Source organism: Zalophus californianus, chromosome 1, assembly GCF_009762305.2.
Source record: "Zalophus californianus isolate mZalCal1 chromosome 1, mZalCal1.pri.v2, whole genome shotgun sequence".
In the NCBI taxonomy this organism is placed as follows: Eukaryota; Metazoa; Chordata; class Mammalia; order Carnivora; family Otariidae; genus Zalophus; species Zalophus californianus.
This window is the reverse complement of record NC_045595.1, coordinates 96,978,709-96,994,774: the sequence shown is the minus strand read 5'-3', so window position 1 is coordinate 96,994,774 and position 16,066 is coordinate 96,978,709. Positions and strand designations below refer to the sequence as shown.

General features: G+C 47.9%; 1 protein-coding gene across 1 annotated transcript; it reads right to left on the bottom strand.

Moving 5' to 3' along the window:
* Window positions 1–3,241: 3,241 nt before the first annotated feature.
* Window positions 3,242–4,763, bottom strand: LOC118355980 (methylsterol monooxygenase 1-like). The gene has a single exon (XM_035721953.1). It carries the CDS (start codon window positions 4,725–4,727, stop codon window positions 3,846–3,848), a length of 882 nt encoding a protein of 293 aa, XP_035577846.1. The 5' UTR covers window positions 4,728–4,763; the 3' UTR covers window positions 3,242–3,845.
* Window positions 4,764–16,066: the final 11,303 nt, after the last annotated feature.

Sequence of the window (16,066 nt, the reverse complement as noted above, 5' to 3'; positions counted from 1 at the left end):
TCCCTCAGCGGCTTTTGCCAATTGGAAACCCACTCCCACGTGCAGCTCTTCCTGGCCCTGTTTTGCTCTATTCGCAGCCCAGCAACCATAACCTCCGCCTCACCTTCTCATTCAGAGCAAGGTAGCCCTCTCCTGCCCCTACACCTAGATTGCCCCAGGCCTCCCTTTACATTGCCGAAGGCTTGATCTATTCAGCTGAACAATGGGCACATCCCCTGAGCCCCTCAAGTCTCAATCACCCTCTTACCCACCAGTCTCTGCCAGGAGGAGGGGAAGTAGCGAAAATTACTTTCCCCTCTGATCTGAGAGTCTGGTGGTGGGAAGGAACCACCGTCTGCTTTTATTTAGAAAACCATTCTATTCCCTGTCACATCTGTGTTCCGTGTCCCCCAGTCCCCCAGCCCCCCGTGGGGAGGGGCCCTCCTTCCTAACAGCAAACCACTGAGTCTGGAATTCTCCCCTCCCGCCTTCTTGGGGCCTCACTCCTACTTTTCTCCTCTTTCTCGAGGTTTTAACTGCTTTCTCCACTGGCTTCTTCTTCCCATCTGCATTTAAATACTCTCAATTCTCTTTTAATCCTTGGGGGGAGGAGAAAAAAAAAACCCAAATCCTCTTTAAGTCTTTTCCTCCGTCTGCAACTGCTGCCCTGCCTTTTTCCTCTCATTCACCCCCACGATCTGGAAAAGTGATCCCTGCTCACAGTTCCAGCTCTTCCTGCCGGCTTCCTCCGGTGTCACCTCACTGAAACCTGCTCCGGTGCCATGTTGGGTCACCGCTTTGTAGTGAAATCCAGCTTCCGCTCCGAAGCCGCTGCGTCTCTAGGTCTGCATTGCATTTCATGCTGTGAGCCTGCCGTTCCCCTCCAGACCCTGCTCCTACTCGGGCCCCTCTAGCTCTGCTGACGTCCCTCCTGCCTCTTCAGCTGCTCCTCCTCAGGCTCTTCCTCACGCTCTGCCGCCCATCCCTGAACCAGTCCTTCTGCAGGACTCTGTCTGCAGGCACCTTCTCACTCTGTGTGCTGGGCCTGAGCAAGGTTGCAGTCAGTTACCACTGTTTCTTAAGCGACACCTCTCCCTGGAAAGTTCTGCACATCTTTGGGGTGATGATTATAGCAGGGACTGTCAATTTGCCTCCTTGAATCTGTTCTCCCCTTTTTACATGGTAGCAGATCCCTGTTATTTATTTATTTAGTAAAGATTTTATTTAATAATTTGACAGAGAGAGAGACAGCAAGAGAGGGAACCCAAGCAGGGGGAGTGGGAGAGGGAGAAGGAGGCTTCCCGCTGAGCAGGGAGCCCAATGCTGGGCTCGATCCCAGGACCCCGGGATCATGACCTGAGCCGAAGGCAGACGCTTAACGACTGAGCCACCCAGGTGCCCGCAGATCCCTGATATTTAGCTGGGTACATGGCTGTTCACCATAAAGAAGGTATCTTCCCGCCTCCGTTGCAGGTGGGTGTGGCCATGTGACTTGGTTCTGGCCAGTAGGCGTGAACATGTCATGGAGAACTTCTGAGAAGACTATTTAGAAGAAGCTCACTGAACTTGGGGTCACATCCTGTGTTCTTTTTCCCCCTTCCTCCTGTCCACTGACTGGAAGGAGCTGTAATGGCTGACTCCCCTGCCATCTTGGATCATGAGGCAATTTTAAGGATGGCAGTCCCATGTAGTGGGGCAAAAAGATGGGAGCAGTCTGGGTCCTGGAGAGCTTGGTAGAGCCTCAACGCCTGCCCTCGGTGCCCCCCTGGACTTCTTCTGGGGGAAGAAAAACATAAAAACATAAAACATACAAAACAGAGCACTGCTGTGTGTCTAAGCCACTGTTGAGTCTGTTGAGTCTGGGAGCTGAAATAAGCCCCAATACATCTCTTGACCTCCCAACGGATGTAGGAAATGTTGCAGTTTGGAGCCGACGGCCAAAAAAGAATTCTTGAGACGTCTTCGGTGCCAAAAGGTGGTTTTATTAAAGCCCAGGGACAGGACCCGTGGGCAGAAACAGCTGCACTGGCGTGGTGCTGGGTGACTGGTTGTATACTTTCAAGTTGGGAGAGGTCTAGGGATAGCATGAGTCTCTAAGGAATTTTGGAAGCAAGATTTCCAGGACCTTGAAGGGGCTAGCCATTATTAGGAAAATGTCATTTTTTTTTTAAAGATTTTATTTATTTATTCATGAGAGACAGAGGGGGAGAGGGGGAGAGGGAGGGAGAGAGAGAGAGAGAGAGAGAGAAGCAGAGGGAGAAGCAGGCTCCCAAGGAGCAGGGAGCCCGATGCGGGACTCGATCCCAGGACCCCGGGATCATGACCTGAGCCAAAGGCAGACGCTTAACCATCTGAGCCACCCAGGCGCCCAGGAAAATGTCATTTTTTAAAAAAGATTTTATTTATTTATTTGACAGAGAGAGAGACAGAGTGAGACAGGGAACACAAGCAGGGGGAGTGGGAGAGGGAGAAGCAGGCTTCCCGCGGAGCAGGGAGCCCGATGCGGGGCTCGATCCCAGGACCCTGGGATCACGACCTGAGCTGAAGGCAGACGCTCAACGACTGAGCCACCCAGGCGCCCTAGGAAAAGGCCATTTATTACTGTCTAGTAAAACCGTAGTCACGAGACTCTTCAGCTGTATATCAGTGGGCCATATGCTTGGGGGATGACTGCCAACATGTATCTTGGGGGGTAGAGATAAAGGAAGTTTCCAAAGGAACTTTTATTTGTTAAAGAAGACTTAGAGGATCCTGAAGGTCAGGATAATGTTGAGCTGAGATGGCCTTTTGCCCTCAGCAAAGTATTAACATCGAGGTCGCTGAGTCCCTAGAGGAATGTCACTCTGCCTGTTTCCAGGACTTGTCAATGGGCTGTAAGTAGAAAGGAAATTAAATTTTTTTCTTTGGCCTCTGTATCCCACATCACTGACCATTAAGAAGTTGGTGATCTTCTCCTGCCCACCTGCTCCTCCCCCTGAGTGTCCAACCACAGGTAAAGATGCACGCCTCCCTCCTGGTTTCTCCAGACCGGAAACCAGGGAGTCACTTTTTTTTTTTTTTTAATCAGACAAAAAAAATCACATTTATTTCAATAGTCCAAAGTGTAAATACAGCAAGTCAGTTCACGTTTCAAGATACAGCTTTAAGTATAATGAAAACTTGAAATACAAAAATGAAAGGGTAAATAGAAATAAAGCTCAATTTTTTAAAAAATTCAAGTAACCTGAAAACCTTTAGACTAAAATATTCCACTTATAACAATTCAGAAATGCCTTAATTTATACATACTAGTACAGTGCAATCCCAAAAGACTTCTCAAAGAAAGAGAATCACCCCAAACCGGTCAACTCAGGACAAGAGTGAAGTTCTTGGTACTGGCTATTCCTGATTCGGCAGCCTCACTCACTGTCAACTGATATGGCTCAACCCATGATACTTTGATGTTTAAGCAAATTCGAAAAAATGTTTAAAGTTCAATATGAGGCCAACACCCTACTAAGAGTTTCTGAAATGGCCACTATATATTTAAAAGATTTTAAAGACCAATTTCAACTTCAGGCCTATGGTATTACTAGGCGAAAGACAGAAATTAATACTTTTTCCATTACTTAAAACCTTTCTGTAAGGTTAGCAACATGGCCTTTACAACTTCCTCATGAAAATCGTACTTAAATATATACTTATTTCTACACATACAGAACTTTTATATAAAGTAGAAAAAGTTCCCACTAGGAAGATAATTAAAGGTTGTTAATGTTCTTTGTATCACTTAGCAGCCAAGACACGTTTATTTCTGCTCTGCAGAAGAAATGTTAGCTACTCGCTTCAATTCAGGAAAGTGTGTATGTTCAGGAAGGTTTAGATATTTATTCAGTCTTTTTCTCAATCTTCTTCATCTTTTCAATGTAGGCAATAAATTGAGAGTCTGTTCCAAAAATTCTATCCCACCATGTAAATGTTGAAGCATAGTTTCCGATGAAGTTCATGTGGTGGAAATCATGATGCCGAGAACCAGCATAGAAAGGGATCAGATTTAAAGGGTTGAGAGGAATGTCATAACCACTATGGACATCAATAGTTTCTATCAAACGAATAGTCACCCATGCCCAAAGGAGAATGACATGATCACATAAAAGCATGATTCCAATGAAAAATCCAGTTCCAAGAATCAGAGTTTCTAAGGGATGTGCATATTCAGCTTCCATTCCAAATGGAGCCTGAAACTCATGAAGAACTTTATGAATATATTTATATATTCTTTTGTGATGTAAGAGCCTATGCAGGAAATAGTGCCAGGTATCCTCAATCACTGCACAGCCGAAGCATCTTGCCAAAAGCAGATACCATCTTGGCATTCTTTCCCAATCATAAGGTATATTAAAATACTCTGTAAAATAATAAGTTCCACAGATCAAAGGAAGCTGGATACAAAAGTGATTAAAGAGAAGTACTTTAAAACATTTCCATTGGTTTTCCCATGTTTCTGGTTTATCCTTTTGAATTTTGTACTTTTTCATGTAAGGTATAAACTGAAACAAAAATCCAGGTAAACAGAACAAGAAATAAAGGACCTCATGAACTATCAAGGATCCCCATGTTGCAATCTGGAACTTTGTATAATTATTCAACATATAGTTCCAAGCATTTTTAAATGTTTCTTGTAGAGGGTTTTCAGGTAAAAGTGAATCTACATACTCCACAGCCAAGGATGCTGAACTAAAGATGCCGATACTTTCATTTGTTGCCATTTCTCAAATCTCTGCTGAAAGCCTTAGAATTCTGGACGACCCTGAGGGAACTGCGGGCCCCCGTCACCCAGACTCGGCCGGGTGCTGCAGCCTCGGAACCTCCAGGGAGTCACTTTTGACTGCCGAGTATCTCTGGGCACACACCCAGTGATGGAATCCTGTCATCCCTATCTCTTCACTGCATCTCAGGATCCATGCTCTGCCTCTAGGCCAGCATAAACCATCACCTCACAACCACCCACAGACCTGGGAGTCCCAGGGGGCTGGGAAACCGCCTAATGCCCCCAGTGAGGATCCTGGAGGCTAGGCCTCGCTTGCCTGAGACAAAGGGGAAATGGGGAGGTGAGGGTGCCTGGGGGCTGGATGGAAGGAAGAAGAGACTTGAAGGGACTCGAGGCCCCAGGGACAAGCCTTGGATGCCCCACTGTTTCCTCCAAGGCCAGCCAACTGGGATGGTGTCCTGGGCAAGGGAAGATCTGGGCCAGATCTCAACATTTGCTTTTTGGAACTGCTGCAGCCGTGCCTTCCCGGGGACTTCCCTTTTCCCCCAAAGCCATTTCCAGCCACTTCTTGGCGAGGCTTAGTTATCAACTCACAGTCTGTGTGTATGGAGCTCAGGTAAGTACAACCAGGGCCCCCAGGCATCCCTGGGCTTAGTCTTCCTTCCATTAAACTCCTGCTGTGGGCTTGGCATTGTGCTAGGAGCCTCCACCATCCTTTGGGGAGAGTTTTCATGCCTATTTTCTAGGCCGGACTCTGGAACTCAAAGAGGTAAAGTGATTGGCCCAGGGCTGCACAGATGAAAAAGAACGGGCCTGGGATTTGCCCTGGGTCTGACTCTGAATCCCTGCTCTTTCCTGCTCACCAGTACCCTTAAGCCTGGATAAATATCTCCATCACCTGCAGAGCTATTAAAAAGTCTGATTCTAGGGGCGCCTGGGTGGCTCAGTCGGCTAGTGTCCGACCCTTGATTTCCGCCCGGGGCATGGTCTTGGGGTCATGGGATCAAGCCCGAGTTGGGCTCCGAGCTCAGCACGGAGTCTGCTTGTCCCTCTCCCTCTGCTCCTCCCTCCCACTTGAGTTCTTGCTCTCTCTAAAATAAATACATTAAGAAAATCCTAAAAAGAAATAAAAGTTCTGATTCTAGGGTCAAACCGCAAAGATTCTCCCTCAGCTGTTCTGGGCTAGAGCGGGGGAGTTTGTTTTCCACAGGTGCCCCAAATTCCCAGATAATTCTGATGCTCAAGCAGGTCTAAGATTGGAGCTGCTTCAAGTCCTGCTGCCTCTGGGAGCCTGGAGCGGCAGCTCCCCGCCCCTGCCCACCCCCCCCCCCCCCCCCCCCCGCCCCTGCCCCGCTCCCGCCCTGTACAGCATGGAGGAGGGGCCGCTAGATGAGGCAGCTGCAGCCCTGCACAGGGGTCTGGCCGAGCATGAAAGAATCGCACCTGCAGTAGGCCCAGCAGAGCCTGCTGAGAAGTGCTGGTGCCAGGAGACAGCTGTTTCCACCTAATAATACCAGTTTCAGGGACTGTTGCTTTGACTTCTTTGTGCCTTTGACCAACCTAATTGTTCTCGCCCTTCACCTTGCACAGAGATGCCAAGTTTGGGCACAGCATCTGCCTATGTCAGTCTGTGTTCGAATATCTTCATGGGCTCCTCCCATTCCACGGAGTCCAGGTGAAGCTCCTGGCCCCAGGGTGGTCTAGCCTGACTTCTTGTTCCGGCTTCTCTCTGGCTGGTCTCCTTCACAGAGCCCCTGGACCCTTTGCTCGTGCTTCTCCTTTCTCCCCTTCCCTGATCTAGAACCAGCACCTCCATCCCCAAACTCTTCCTCACTCTCCAGATCCTATTCTAACTAAATATCCTTTCCTCCAGGGAGCCCCCCTTGATAGACCTGGTCCATAGTCTTCCTGGCCCCGCTAGAACATTTGCTGTTGCTCATGTCTTCTGCTCTGCTGTGTCCTGTGACCTCCACACATCTGTGTCCTAAGGACACAGCACAGGCTGCTTCTCAAGGTCATCGGCTGGGTCTTGAATGTCTTCTTGACTCCACATCTGCACTCCTGAGTCATGGCCCAAGCCCGGCATTGTCCTAACAAGTCCCTTTGCCCTTTCCTCCCCGCCCTCAGAACTGATCTGCCTTATGACCCTTTACTCCGCTAAGAAACCAATGACCCAGTTTGTAATAATCTAATCATGTGACTTCATTTTTCATTTTGTTAGGAGAGGAGCTAAATTTTATGCAGCATTGTCCCTGGCTAGGTGTCTTACCCCAGTTATCTCATTTATTACAAAAACCCCTTGAGGTAGGTGCATTAGTCATTTTACCATCGCGGAAACTAACGTTCAGGGAAGTTAAGCGATATGCTCAAGATCGCGCGGTGGGTGGGTGATGGAGCAGGACAGTGAGGTTCAGCCGGTGCGTTTTCAATCATTCCCTCAGCTCCTGGTAATCCCTTTCTTACTCTGCAGTGTTAACAATAGTCACCAGATGGTGTCTCGAGGCAGCTGCGGAGCCGGGCTCCCTTGTATGGACCCTTGACGGGAGGCCGAGACTGTGGTGCCCACCTTCACCACCAGGGGGCAGTCGGGGGAAAGAAATGGCACACAAGAGGCGACATAGCTCTAAATGGCTAGGGCACCCCGTTACCTTAGGGCTGTGGAAGGCCACCGCAGTGCACTGATTATTTTAGTTACGCTAAACATTACGGGTTCCAAAATATGTTATTGAAATCTTCCTTGCATATATCAAAGCACCCTAGATGAAGCAGAACTTTAATCTTTTTTGTTCACTTGAAGTCATCAGCATGATTGATAGAATGAACAGCATCCCCTCTGCAACCTCCAGGCTTGAGCAACAAAGAGAATCACCACCAAGTACCTCGTGCATGCAGATGCTTTACATGCTTTATCACGTTTTATCTTTACGTCTTTGAGAGGTTCTGAGAAAGGAAGTGATTTGCCCAAGTTTACAAGACTGCAATCCCAATCAAACCAACCTCAAAGTTTCTTAGCCTCTCTGAGCCTCAGTAGCCTCATCTGCTAAATGGACATAATGATAACAAGACTTATGACAGTGCCAAAAAGGATCATGCCCATGGAGTGGCACAGGTGGGAGCACTCAAGTATGTGAAGTACTAGATGCTAGGTACCCGCAGTCTGTCAGGGTGAAATCTAAAACTCATCCCCGAGGCCAGTCTCCCTGTGCAGCACCAACAGCATTATACATTCTGGTGGTGGGTATTTTCATATTTGACTTACGTGGAAAGACTGAGGCCCCCAAAGGGAAAAAGTCTTAGCTGAGCTTTCTGAACTGGCTGGTGTCCGTTGATTTTCATTGATTCACATACTTGACAAACATTTATCGAATACCTACTGTGATCAGGCCTCTGTCAGGCACAGGAAAACAGGGGTAACTCAGATATTTTCCCCTTATTTCAGGTGTTCACAGTCGAGGGAAAGGATGAGTGCCCCGATCAGGACTGTGTTCTCATTCCCCACTGCCTTCTGTGATGTCACCTCACCCATACATCCACTCACAGACCCACCTACCAACGCCCCCATTCATCTGCTCATCCATCCAACCATCCACCCACCTATCTACCCACATATTCATCCCCTCATCCATCCGCCCCTGTCTGCTCATCCGTCCATTATCCACCCACCCATCCTCCCCCTTATCAGTACATCCATCTAAAGAGTTGTTTAACCATCTTTCCTCTGGGTGAAGTCCCTTCCCTGTGTCCCCACAGTCATTCATGTTCCCTCTGTCACATCGCCTATCAGTCTGGTTGTAATGGTCTCTTCTCTTACCTGTATTCCCTTCTCAACGATGAGATCCCTGAGAACAGGAGACTGGCGTGTAAGAGACACTCAGCAAATGCTTGTTCAATAAAGCAGTGATGCCCAAAGTGGGAGATGGGCACCTCAGGGTTTGTGCAAGATGATCCACTGGAATGCAGGAGGACAATTTTAGAACTTCCATTTGCATTTATTTTTAAATTAAATAGGAACGTAGTTAATTATCTCTACATTGATCCTGATGCAGCTGGTGTATTAGACAATCCTGCATTGCTCCTAGCACAGGAGGCATCCGGAGAGGAGAACAGGAGCCCCCCATTGTGAATGGACTCCAGAGGCCCCCTCCCTCGTTTGCTGGCTTTCAAGCAATTGCAGATGTAGTACTTGAACTATAGGATATCCCCTGTTGCTAATTTTACAAAAGTGAGATTTTCAAATATCAGAGTCTTTGGTGTGACTTTGTAACAGGATGTCAAGTGACTAAAACTTTTGAATTCGTTGATGGTTAAATATGGTTAATACCATCCCCTGAATTTAAGATCAAATGGCAAAACTGGGTATTATATTTAGCAAAACAAGGGGATAAAACAAGAAAGAACACATGGGATCTAAGACCCAGGGGACCCCACAGCACAGCAGGGTGGAGGAGGTCCGGAACAGTTGATGGGCAGCAGGTCCAGAAAGCAGGCAGGTCAGATGAAGCTGATGGCTGAATGACTCAGAGGAAAACTACTTGTTAGCAGGCCTGATGTTTAGCCAAGATGTGCCAGTTGTAGTACTTCTGAATTGCTTGTTAAATAGCAACTAACATGAGCCACCCTTCTTCCACTGCCCGGTCGGAATCCAGAGTTGATGCTTGGCACGGGGCGGGGCTTCCAGTACCTGCCCTGTCCTTTGATGGCTAGTGCTTTGTCCATTTTGATTGCTCTCTGCTATGAATCATCCCCACATATTGAATTAAATTAGGTTGGTTTTTGATTAAATATTTTTAGTATAATTCTCTGCTTATTAGAATATCTGATATGATGGAAAGTTTGAAAGAAAACTAGGGTATGATATAGGCAAATGGGACAAAGAAAAGAAAGGCAAATAGAAACTCCTGAACAAACAAGACTTCCAAGAAAGCGTGCTTATAGTATGTTACCGTAATTGGCTGAGCCACCATCAATATTTGCCTAGTCATAATCGTGTAAACTCTGTTGCCTGATTTTCAATTTTTAGATTCAGCCTGTAAACAACAGAAACCCTACGTGTAGCTGTGAAATGGAACACCAGTCCTGAAAACATAAAGTAAAGCTGACCAGCATTAGGAGGAAGGAATAGGGAGAGAAATTAATATCTTCAACCGACTAACGGAGAGTCAGAATACACCGTGGAGGGCTGGTGGGCCTAAGAGTAGACATATAAAGGTAGCATTTATGCTTACGAAGACATCCAAATGAGGAATGCATATGATAATCTAAATTCAGGTTAACTAGGAAGGTCACAGATAATGCCTAAAATCGATAAGTCTAGAAAGTATATTAAAGTCATACTGTCTCGAAGAGGTTTGGGAAGATGGCAGAGTAAGCTCACATCTTCCCACGTTTACAACTAGATATCACTCATATCTGAGTAAATAAACTGGAGAGCAATCTAAAGACTGGCGGACAAACTCCACAACTAAATGTAGAGAAGAGAATCATACTTTCTGGAGATATGGAATGAATGCCCAGCAAAAGTACCTGACAGAGATCAGAATGGCCCCACTGGGAACAGGTGGGAGGGGTGGCTGGGCTTCCCTTCCAAGCTCTTCTGTGCTCCTTGACATTTTATCAACCATGTGCATCTGCTAAAAACTTAAAACCAGCAAAAGGAGCTTTTTTGTGATTAAAGTGGATGAAGTGGGAACAACTTGAAAGCAGTCCCTTAAGTGGTGGTTCTTGAAATTTAAAATTTGTTGACAGACATGCTTTTCTTAGAAATCTGTTGTGATTCAGACTCTAAAAAACCTCCCCTCTCTCCCCTGTTGGATCTCATCAGGTGAGGTCTGAGAAAGGTGACCAGGTGTGGTCCCAAAGCCGGAAAGCTGCTGCTGAGTTCAGAAGGGGATCGAGGCTCCTTCTCTGGATGGGGCATGTGTGCTGACGTGGGGGCGGCAGGTCAGGAACCAGACCACATCCCAGACAGGAGCTCAGCAATCCGGGGGCCCCACAGCTCCCGCACAGCCCTAGCTGGGATGTAGGCCTGGGGAACCCTGGGGAACCCTGGGGAAGGGTCATTCTTGCTCCATGAGTAAGAACCCAGGGCTACCTGTGTGCTAGATGAGCTGCCCCCAGCCCCTGGGCCATTCTGAAGTCCTAGCATCCCTCCCTGAGGACAGATGGAGACAGCAGTTGGCAGGCAGACACGCACACAGGTGGACAAAGACTGTCCATCGGTTGGCGGGTGGGCAGGGCCCAGGAAGGGAAGCCCGACCCTTTTCTCCTCCCTTCTGCCCCAATCTGAAGAGCTGAGGATACCAGTCTGCAGGGTCCCCTCCTGCCCCTCCTCCTACTCCCCTTCCTGCCCACTGCAGACCCCACACAGATCCCCAGATTCTTCCCACTTTGAGCAGGGCCCCTAATTCCAAAATAATACACCACTACTCCTCAGTCAAACCCAAACTCTCAAGGTCTTGCTCCTCCCTGACCTGGACCCTTGCTGCTCAAAGGGTGGTTCTTGGGCCAGCAGTAACACGCATCACCAGGGAGCTTACTGGAAATGCAGAATCTTGGGTTCCACTCCAGACTCCCTGCATCAGAACCTGCATTTTTAAGAAAACCCCGAAGAGGGGGCACCTGGGTGGCTCAGTCAGTTGAGGGTCCAACTCTTGGTTTCAGCTCAGGTCATGAACTCATGGGTGGCAAGATCAAGCCCCACATCAGGCTGTGTTCAGCAGGGAGTCTGCTTGAGGAATCTCTCCCTCTGCCCCTCCCCCCAACTCACACACGCTTGCTCGCTTTCTCTATCTAAAATAAATATATCTTAAAAGAAAAGAAAGAAAGAAAACCCCCAAGTGATTCACATGCACATTAACATTGAGAAGCCGAGAGTTAGAATACACTATCTGATAAGTCAACTGACCCTATTACTACTAGCTGACATTTAAAAAATCCTTCCTATGATGCAGGCTGCGTGCTAAGACTTCACATGTCTTGCCTTATTTAACTTTCACACAACTTGACAAGGTAGGGACTCAATTGAGCCCATTTTACAGATGAAGAAGCTAAAGTACAGAGAGATCAATCGACTTGCCCAAGATTACTGGGACTGACCTGGGATTGGAAGCCAGGCAATCCAACTCCAGAAAACTCTTAGGTCTCAAGACTGAGGTTAATAATGATGTTATCCGTCTGGGGAGGGTTTGTGCTTATTCTAAAAGGTCTTAGAAAAACATTCAAGCAGGAGAAGCTGTCCAGGAGCTGGGCAGGGCTGAGGACAGGGTGGGAAGGGATGTGGATTCAAGAACCACTGTTTCAGAGGGTGACTTGGAGCAAGTCACTTAGCCTCATCTGTGGAATGAGAATGAGAATGATGGTTTCTGCCACTCAGGGTTAGTCGATTATTCAATGAGAAGGTATGCACATCCTTTTACTAACAGTGAGCATTGGACATTAGTTGCTCCTCGAGTTCGAGGCCAGTACCAGATGCTGGGATGTAGAAATCGGGAGATGACGCTCCACCCTCTGAGAGTTCAGAGCCCAGGGGGAAATGGATTTACAACAATACAGCATGTCTGTTACTCCAGGGAAGCATGGGGGTTATGGGAGCCACAGGAGAGATGTACAATCCCCTCTGTGCAAAAGGAAATGCTTCCCTAGAGGAGGTGACCCCTGGGTTGAGTTCTGAAGTTAGGCCGGTGGAGGAGCATGATCTAGATGAAGGGAGAGGCATACTGCCAAGGCTGGAATGGCAGTTGGCACACAACACCATCCAGCAGCCGGAGGGCGAGGGGCGTGGGGAAGGCAGTCCACAGCCCACAGCGCAGGGCAGGCCAAGGCCAGGGCATAGGTCAGAGAGCAAAGGTGCCTTACTTGCCCCTCCCAGATGGTTTGCTCCAGGCCTTCCCCCACCACCTGCTTCCTCTGAATTCTCATTGTCTCTCTTGGCGTCCAGGCTCTTTCTGACTGAGGCTTTACTGTCTTCACTGACACACAATTGCTCTCTCCTCTCCCTGCTGCTGGGTTTGGAGACCCAGTTTTTGGGCTAACACCTCAGACCCCCACAATTCTGCTTCCCAGCTTCCTCCTCAGACCTGACCCAGGTCTTGGGAAAATGGCACCCTCCTGGTTGCCACCAGTACGCATACTGGCTTTGTGCCTCTGCCTCTGGGCAGACACAGCCCTGTGCTGGGGTCACAGATAAGCAAGGGGAGTGCTGACAGCCTTCAGCCTCACTCACCTCTCAGGTACCTTTGTGCAGTGCTCAACCTGCACAACCATATGGTTGATGCTTAAGAACTCGCCCTGTTCTCTGCTCAGGCTGGGGGTGCCTTGGGAGCAAAGATACTATCATACTCATCTCTGATACCCAGTGTCCAGGAACAGGGCTTGCCACTCAGTGGGATGAATGGATGGCCTCACACTCATATCTTCCAGCTCAACTGCCAGGGTTAGGGAAAAGAGATGCACTGCATAACCTACCTGGTGGGACAAGGCTAAACTTGTTTCAGTCTCTAGCTCCCTCCCGCTTGGGCTCAGAGCAACTTGACTACGCCATTTCTGTTGTCCAGTGGGACCCAGTCTCAGCAAAGTACCTGAGGGCAGAGGTAGGAGTGGGGCCTTCTAGGCTCTTCTACCCAATGGAAGATCTGCTCCCCACAGCCAAGGAGGGATAAGGGACAGGCATGGCCATCGGGGAGTGATAGCCAGGGTGGGGAGATATTAGATTCATCATGAGAACATATAATGAATAATTCAAACCTGCTGATCATTTCAAGCTATGTTCAAGCTTCCCAGACTCCACCAGTGAGTGTGTCCACTGAGCTCCCGCCGGGGGCCCCTGGGAGTCTGGGGTGAGCCTGAGCCACCTGCTACAAGCTCGAAGTCTCTTTGAAATTACCTGTTTCATCTTAAAAATTCATGAGAATTTTGCACTCTAGTTCTGGGCTTGTTTTAATGTAACATCGTGTGTGAAATTACTTTCTGTGGGTAAAACAGAAGTTGCAGAGAGATGCCTGAGTTTCTCTGTGACTTTGCATTCTGTTGGCGCCGTCTTGGTCTTGGTGAGGAGACAGCTCTTCTGTTGTTTTTCCTGCCCTGCCTCCATTCCTTTCTGCCTCCAGTGGCTCAGTTTCCCTTTGGGGGAACCACCCTGCTCATCCTCCCTCTACAGTCAGACTCTGCCCTCTGTCACAGGGGTGGGCCCATAACTTAGGTTACATTCTTCTGAGCACAGTGAGTGCTTTGGGAGTGGATGTGTGGCCCAGGGTGCACCAATGAGCATCACCCTGGGGACTTCGGCTGCTGCTGTTGGGACAGAGAAGGCCTATTTCAGTTGGGATGGCTAAATTGCTGTGAGACAGCCTGGAAGCTTCGAGCCACCTAGTAGAGAAAAGCTGCCTGGGAAGGAACCAACCCAAAGGAAAGCAGAACTGAAACATGGAAAGAGGCCAGATCTCAGTGGGCCATGTAAGTCCCTGGATCTAGCTATACCTGAAGCCATGTCATTTTTTGGTGAAACTGGTTTGCATTAGGGTTCTTTCACTTGTAAATAAGAGTTCTGAGTAATTCAACCAGTGGGAACATGCTTCAGTTTAGAGGCCAGGCCTATTGGAAAGAATCTCAGAGCTTTGGCATGGGAGCCAGAAGACTGGATTTGGGTCCTAGCTTTCCCACAAACTTGCTAAGTGATTTTAAGGGTTGAATTAGATCATCTCCAGGGGTTCTTCCAACTCTAAGATCCTCTGCCTAAAAAATTTTGTAGAGATTTAATGAAAGGCAAATTTACCAGAGGCTTGGGGTAGGATTCATGGGCTGTGTATCTGGAGATTCTGACTCTGTCAGGGTGGGGCTTACAAGTCTGTATTTTTAATGCAATGTCCAGGTGGTTTTGATACACAGCCAGGTTTGGAAACCACTCAGATTCTTGAATTCTTTTTCCTGAGGCAGCCATTTAAAGATTTGTCCAACAAGGACTTATCGAGCACCTACTATGCACCAGTGACACCTTCTTCTGACAATGACCTTCTTGTTGGGCAGGGAGGGTGACCTCGGTCCTCATGCCGACTTTCTGTAAAATCCCAGAGCTGGCTCTGAGAAGGAACATACATTACTGGCAACACACTTCCTCCAGTCATTCAATTGCTTCAAAAATAGCATTTAAAACTTTTATTGATGAATAAGCTATTCACTGTCCAGTTGGTTCATTTATAAACAGCAAGTAGGTGAACGTGTGCATTTATGTAGCTGTTGCTGTTGACGTCTCATTTAAAAACTTAACAAGACCATGCCATGGCAACCGTAACTCCCACATTACTAGAATTTAAATGGCTTATTATCAAGATAAACATTTATTATATTAAGGTATGCAATATTAGTGTCATATTTTATACATGGTTACTTGTAGCATAGTTCAGCTTGGGGCCAACACCATATTGAATTATTTAAAGCCATTTCTCCCTGGGTTATTAAAAAGTTCAGTAAAATATATATTAGTGTATAAAATTTTAATGCATCATTCACATTGCAGTGTTTGCAAGCTCTTGGCCTTTAGAAGAGGAAAGCCAGGAACACCGAGCCCTAAACAGACTGTGTCTTTGAGAAGGTGCCCACCGGGCAAACATACACAGCTTGCACTTTGTCTCAACAATGACTTCCAACCACACCAGGCTCTCTTATGCAAGCTACGGGCGGGGAGGCCAGGATAAGATGACAGCGACCAATCAGGGCTTTGGGAGGCCTTTGGGTCCTTAAATGCAGTGATTTTTGACCCTATTGACTTAAATACAGAGAGAGTGGCCACCAATTCTCTCTGCTCTGTGTGACCCCTAGTAACCCCTGGGTTGCTCAGGTGGGGAATGAACCAGGTGTTCCCCACACTGTTGTTCACCCATTTCCCGAGTGTTCATTCTAGCTTCCCTGCGCCACGCCTTCCCTCCTGGCTGGAGTAGGTGGGGCTGGAGTACAAGGTTTTAAAAAAGCTCGGTCAAGGCAGAGAAGCCCTGTCAAATGAAGGGCCTACTATTGCCGACGTCCCCTCCTACTGGCCCAGATCCCCTGTATCGGGGCAGGAGGCTCTGCTGGCCAATGTCTTATCACACCAAGGTTGGACCACGTGACCTTCAGCTTGAGCAAATTACTGCATTCCTCTGAACCCCAATTTCCCCAATAAATACCTGTGTCTGTGAGCATGAGACACATGACACAAACCAGGTATGTTCCCACTCCTTGAATGTTGATTTTCTGCTCCTGAGATCTGGGTTATCAGCACCTTCTAATTTTTCTTCTTTCTCTACCCCAAGTCCATGGCCATAGATAAGGCTGGGCATGTGGTAGATGTTCAGTATGTGATTGTTC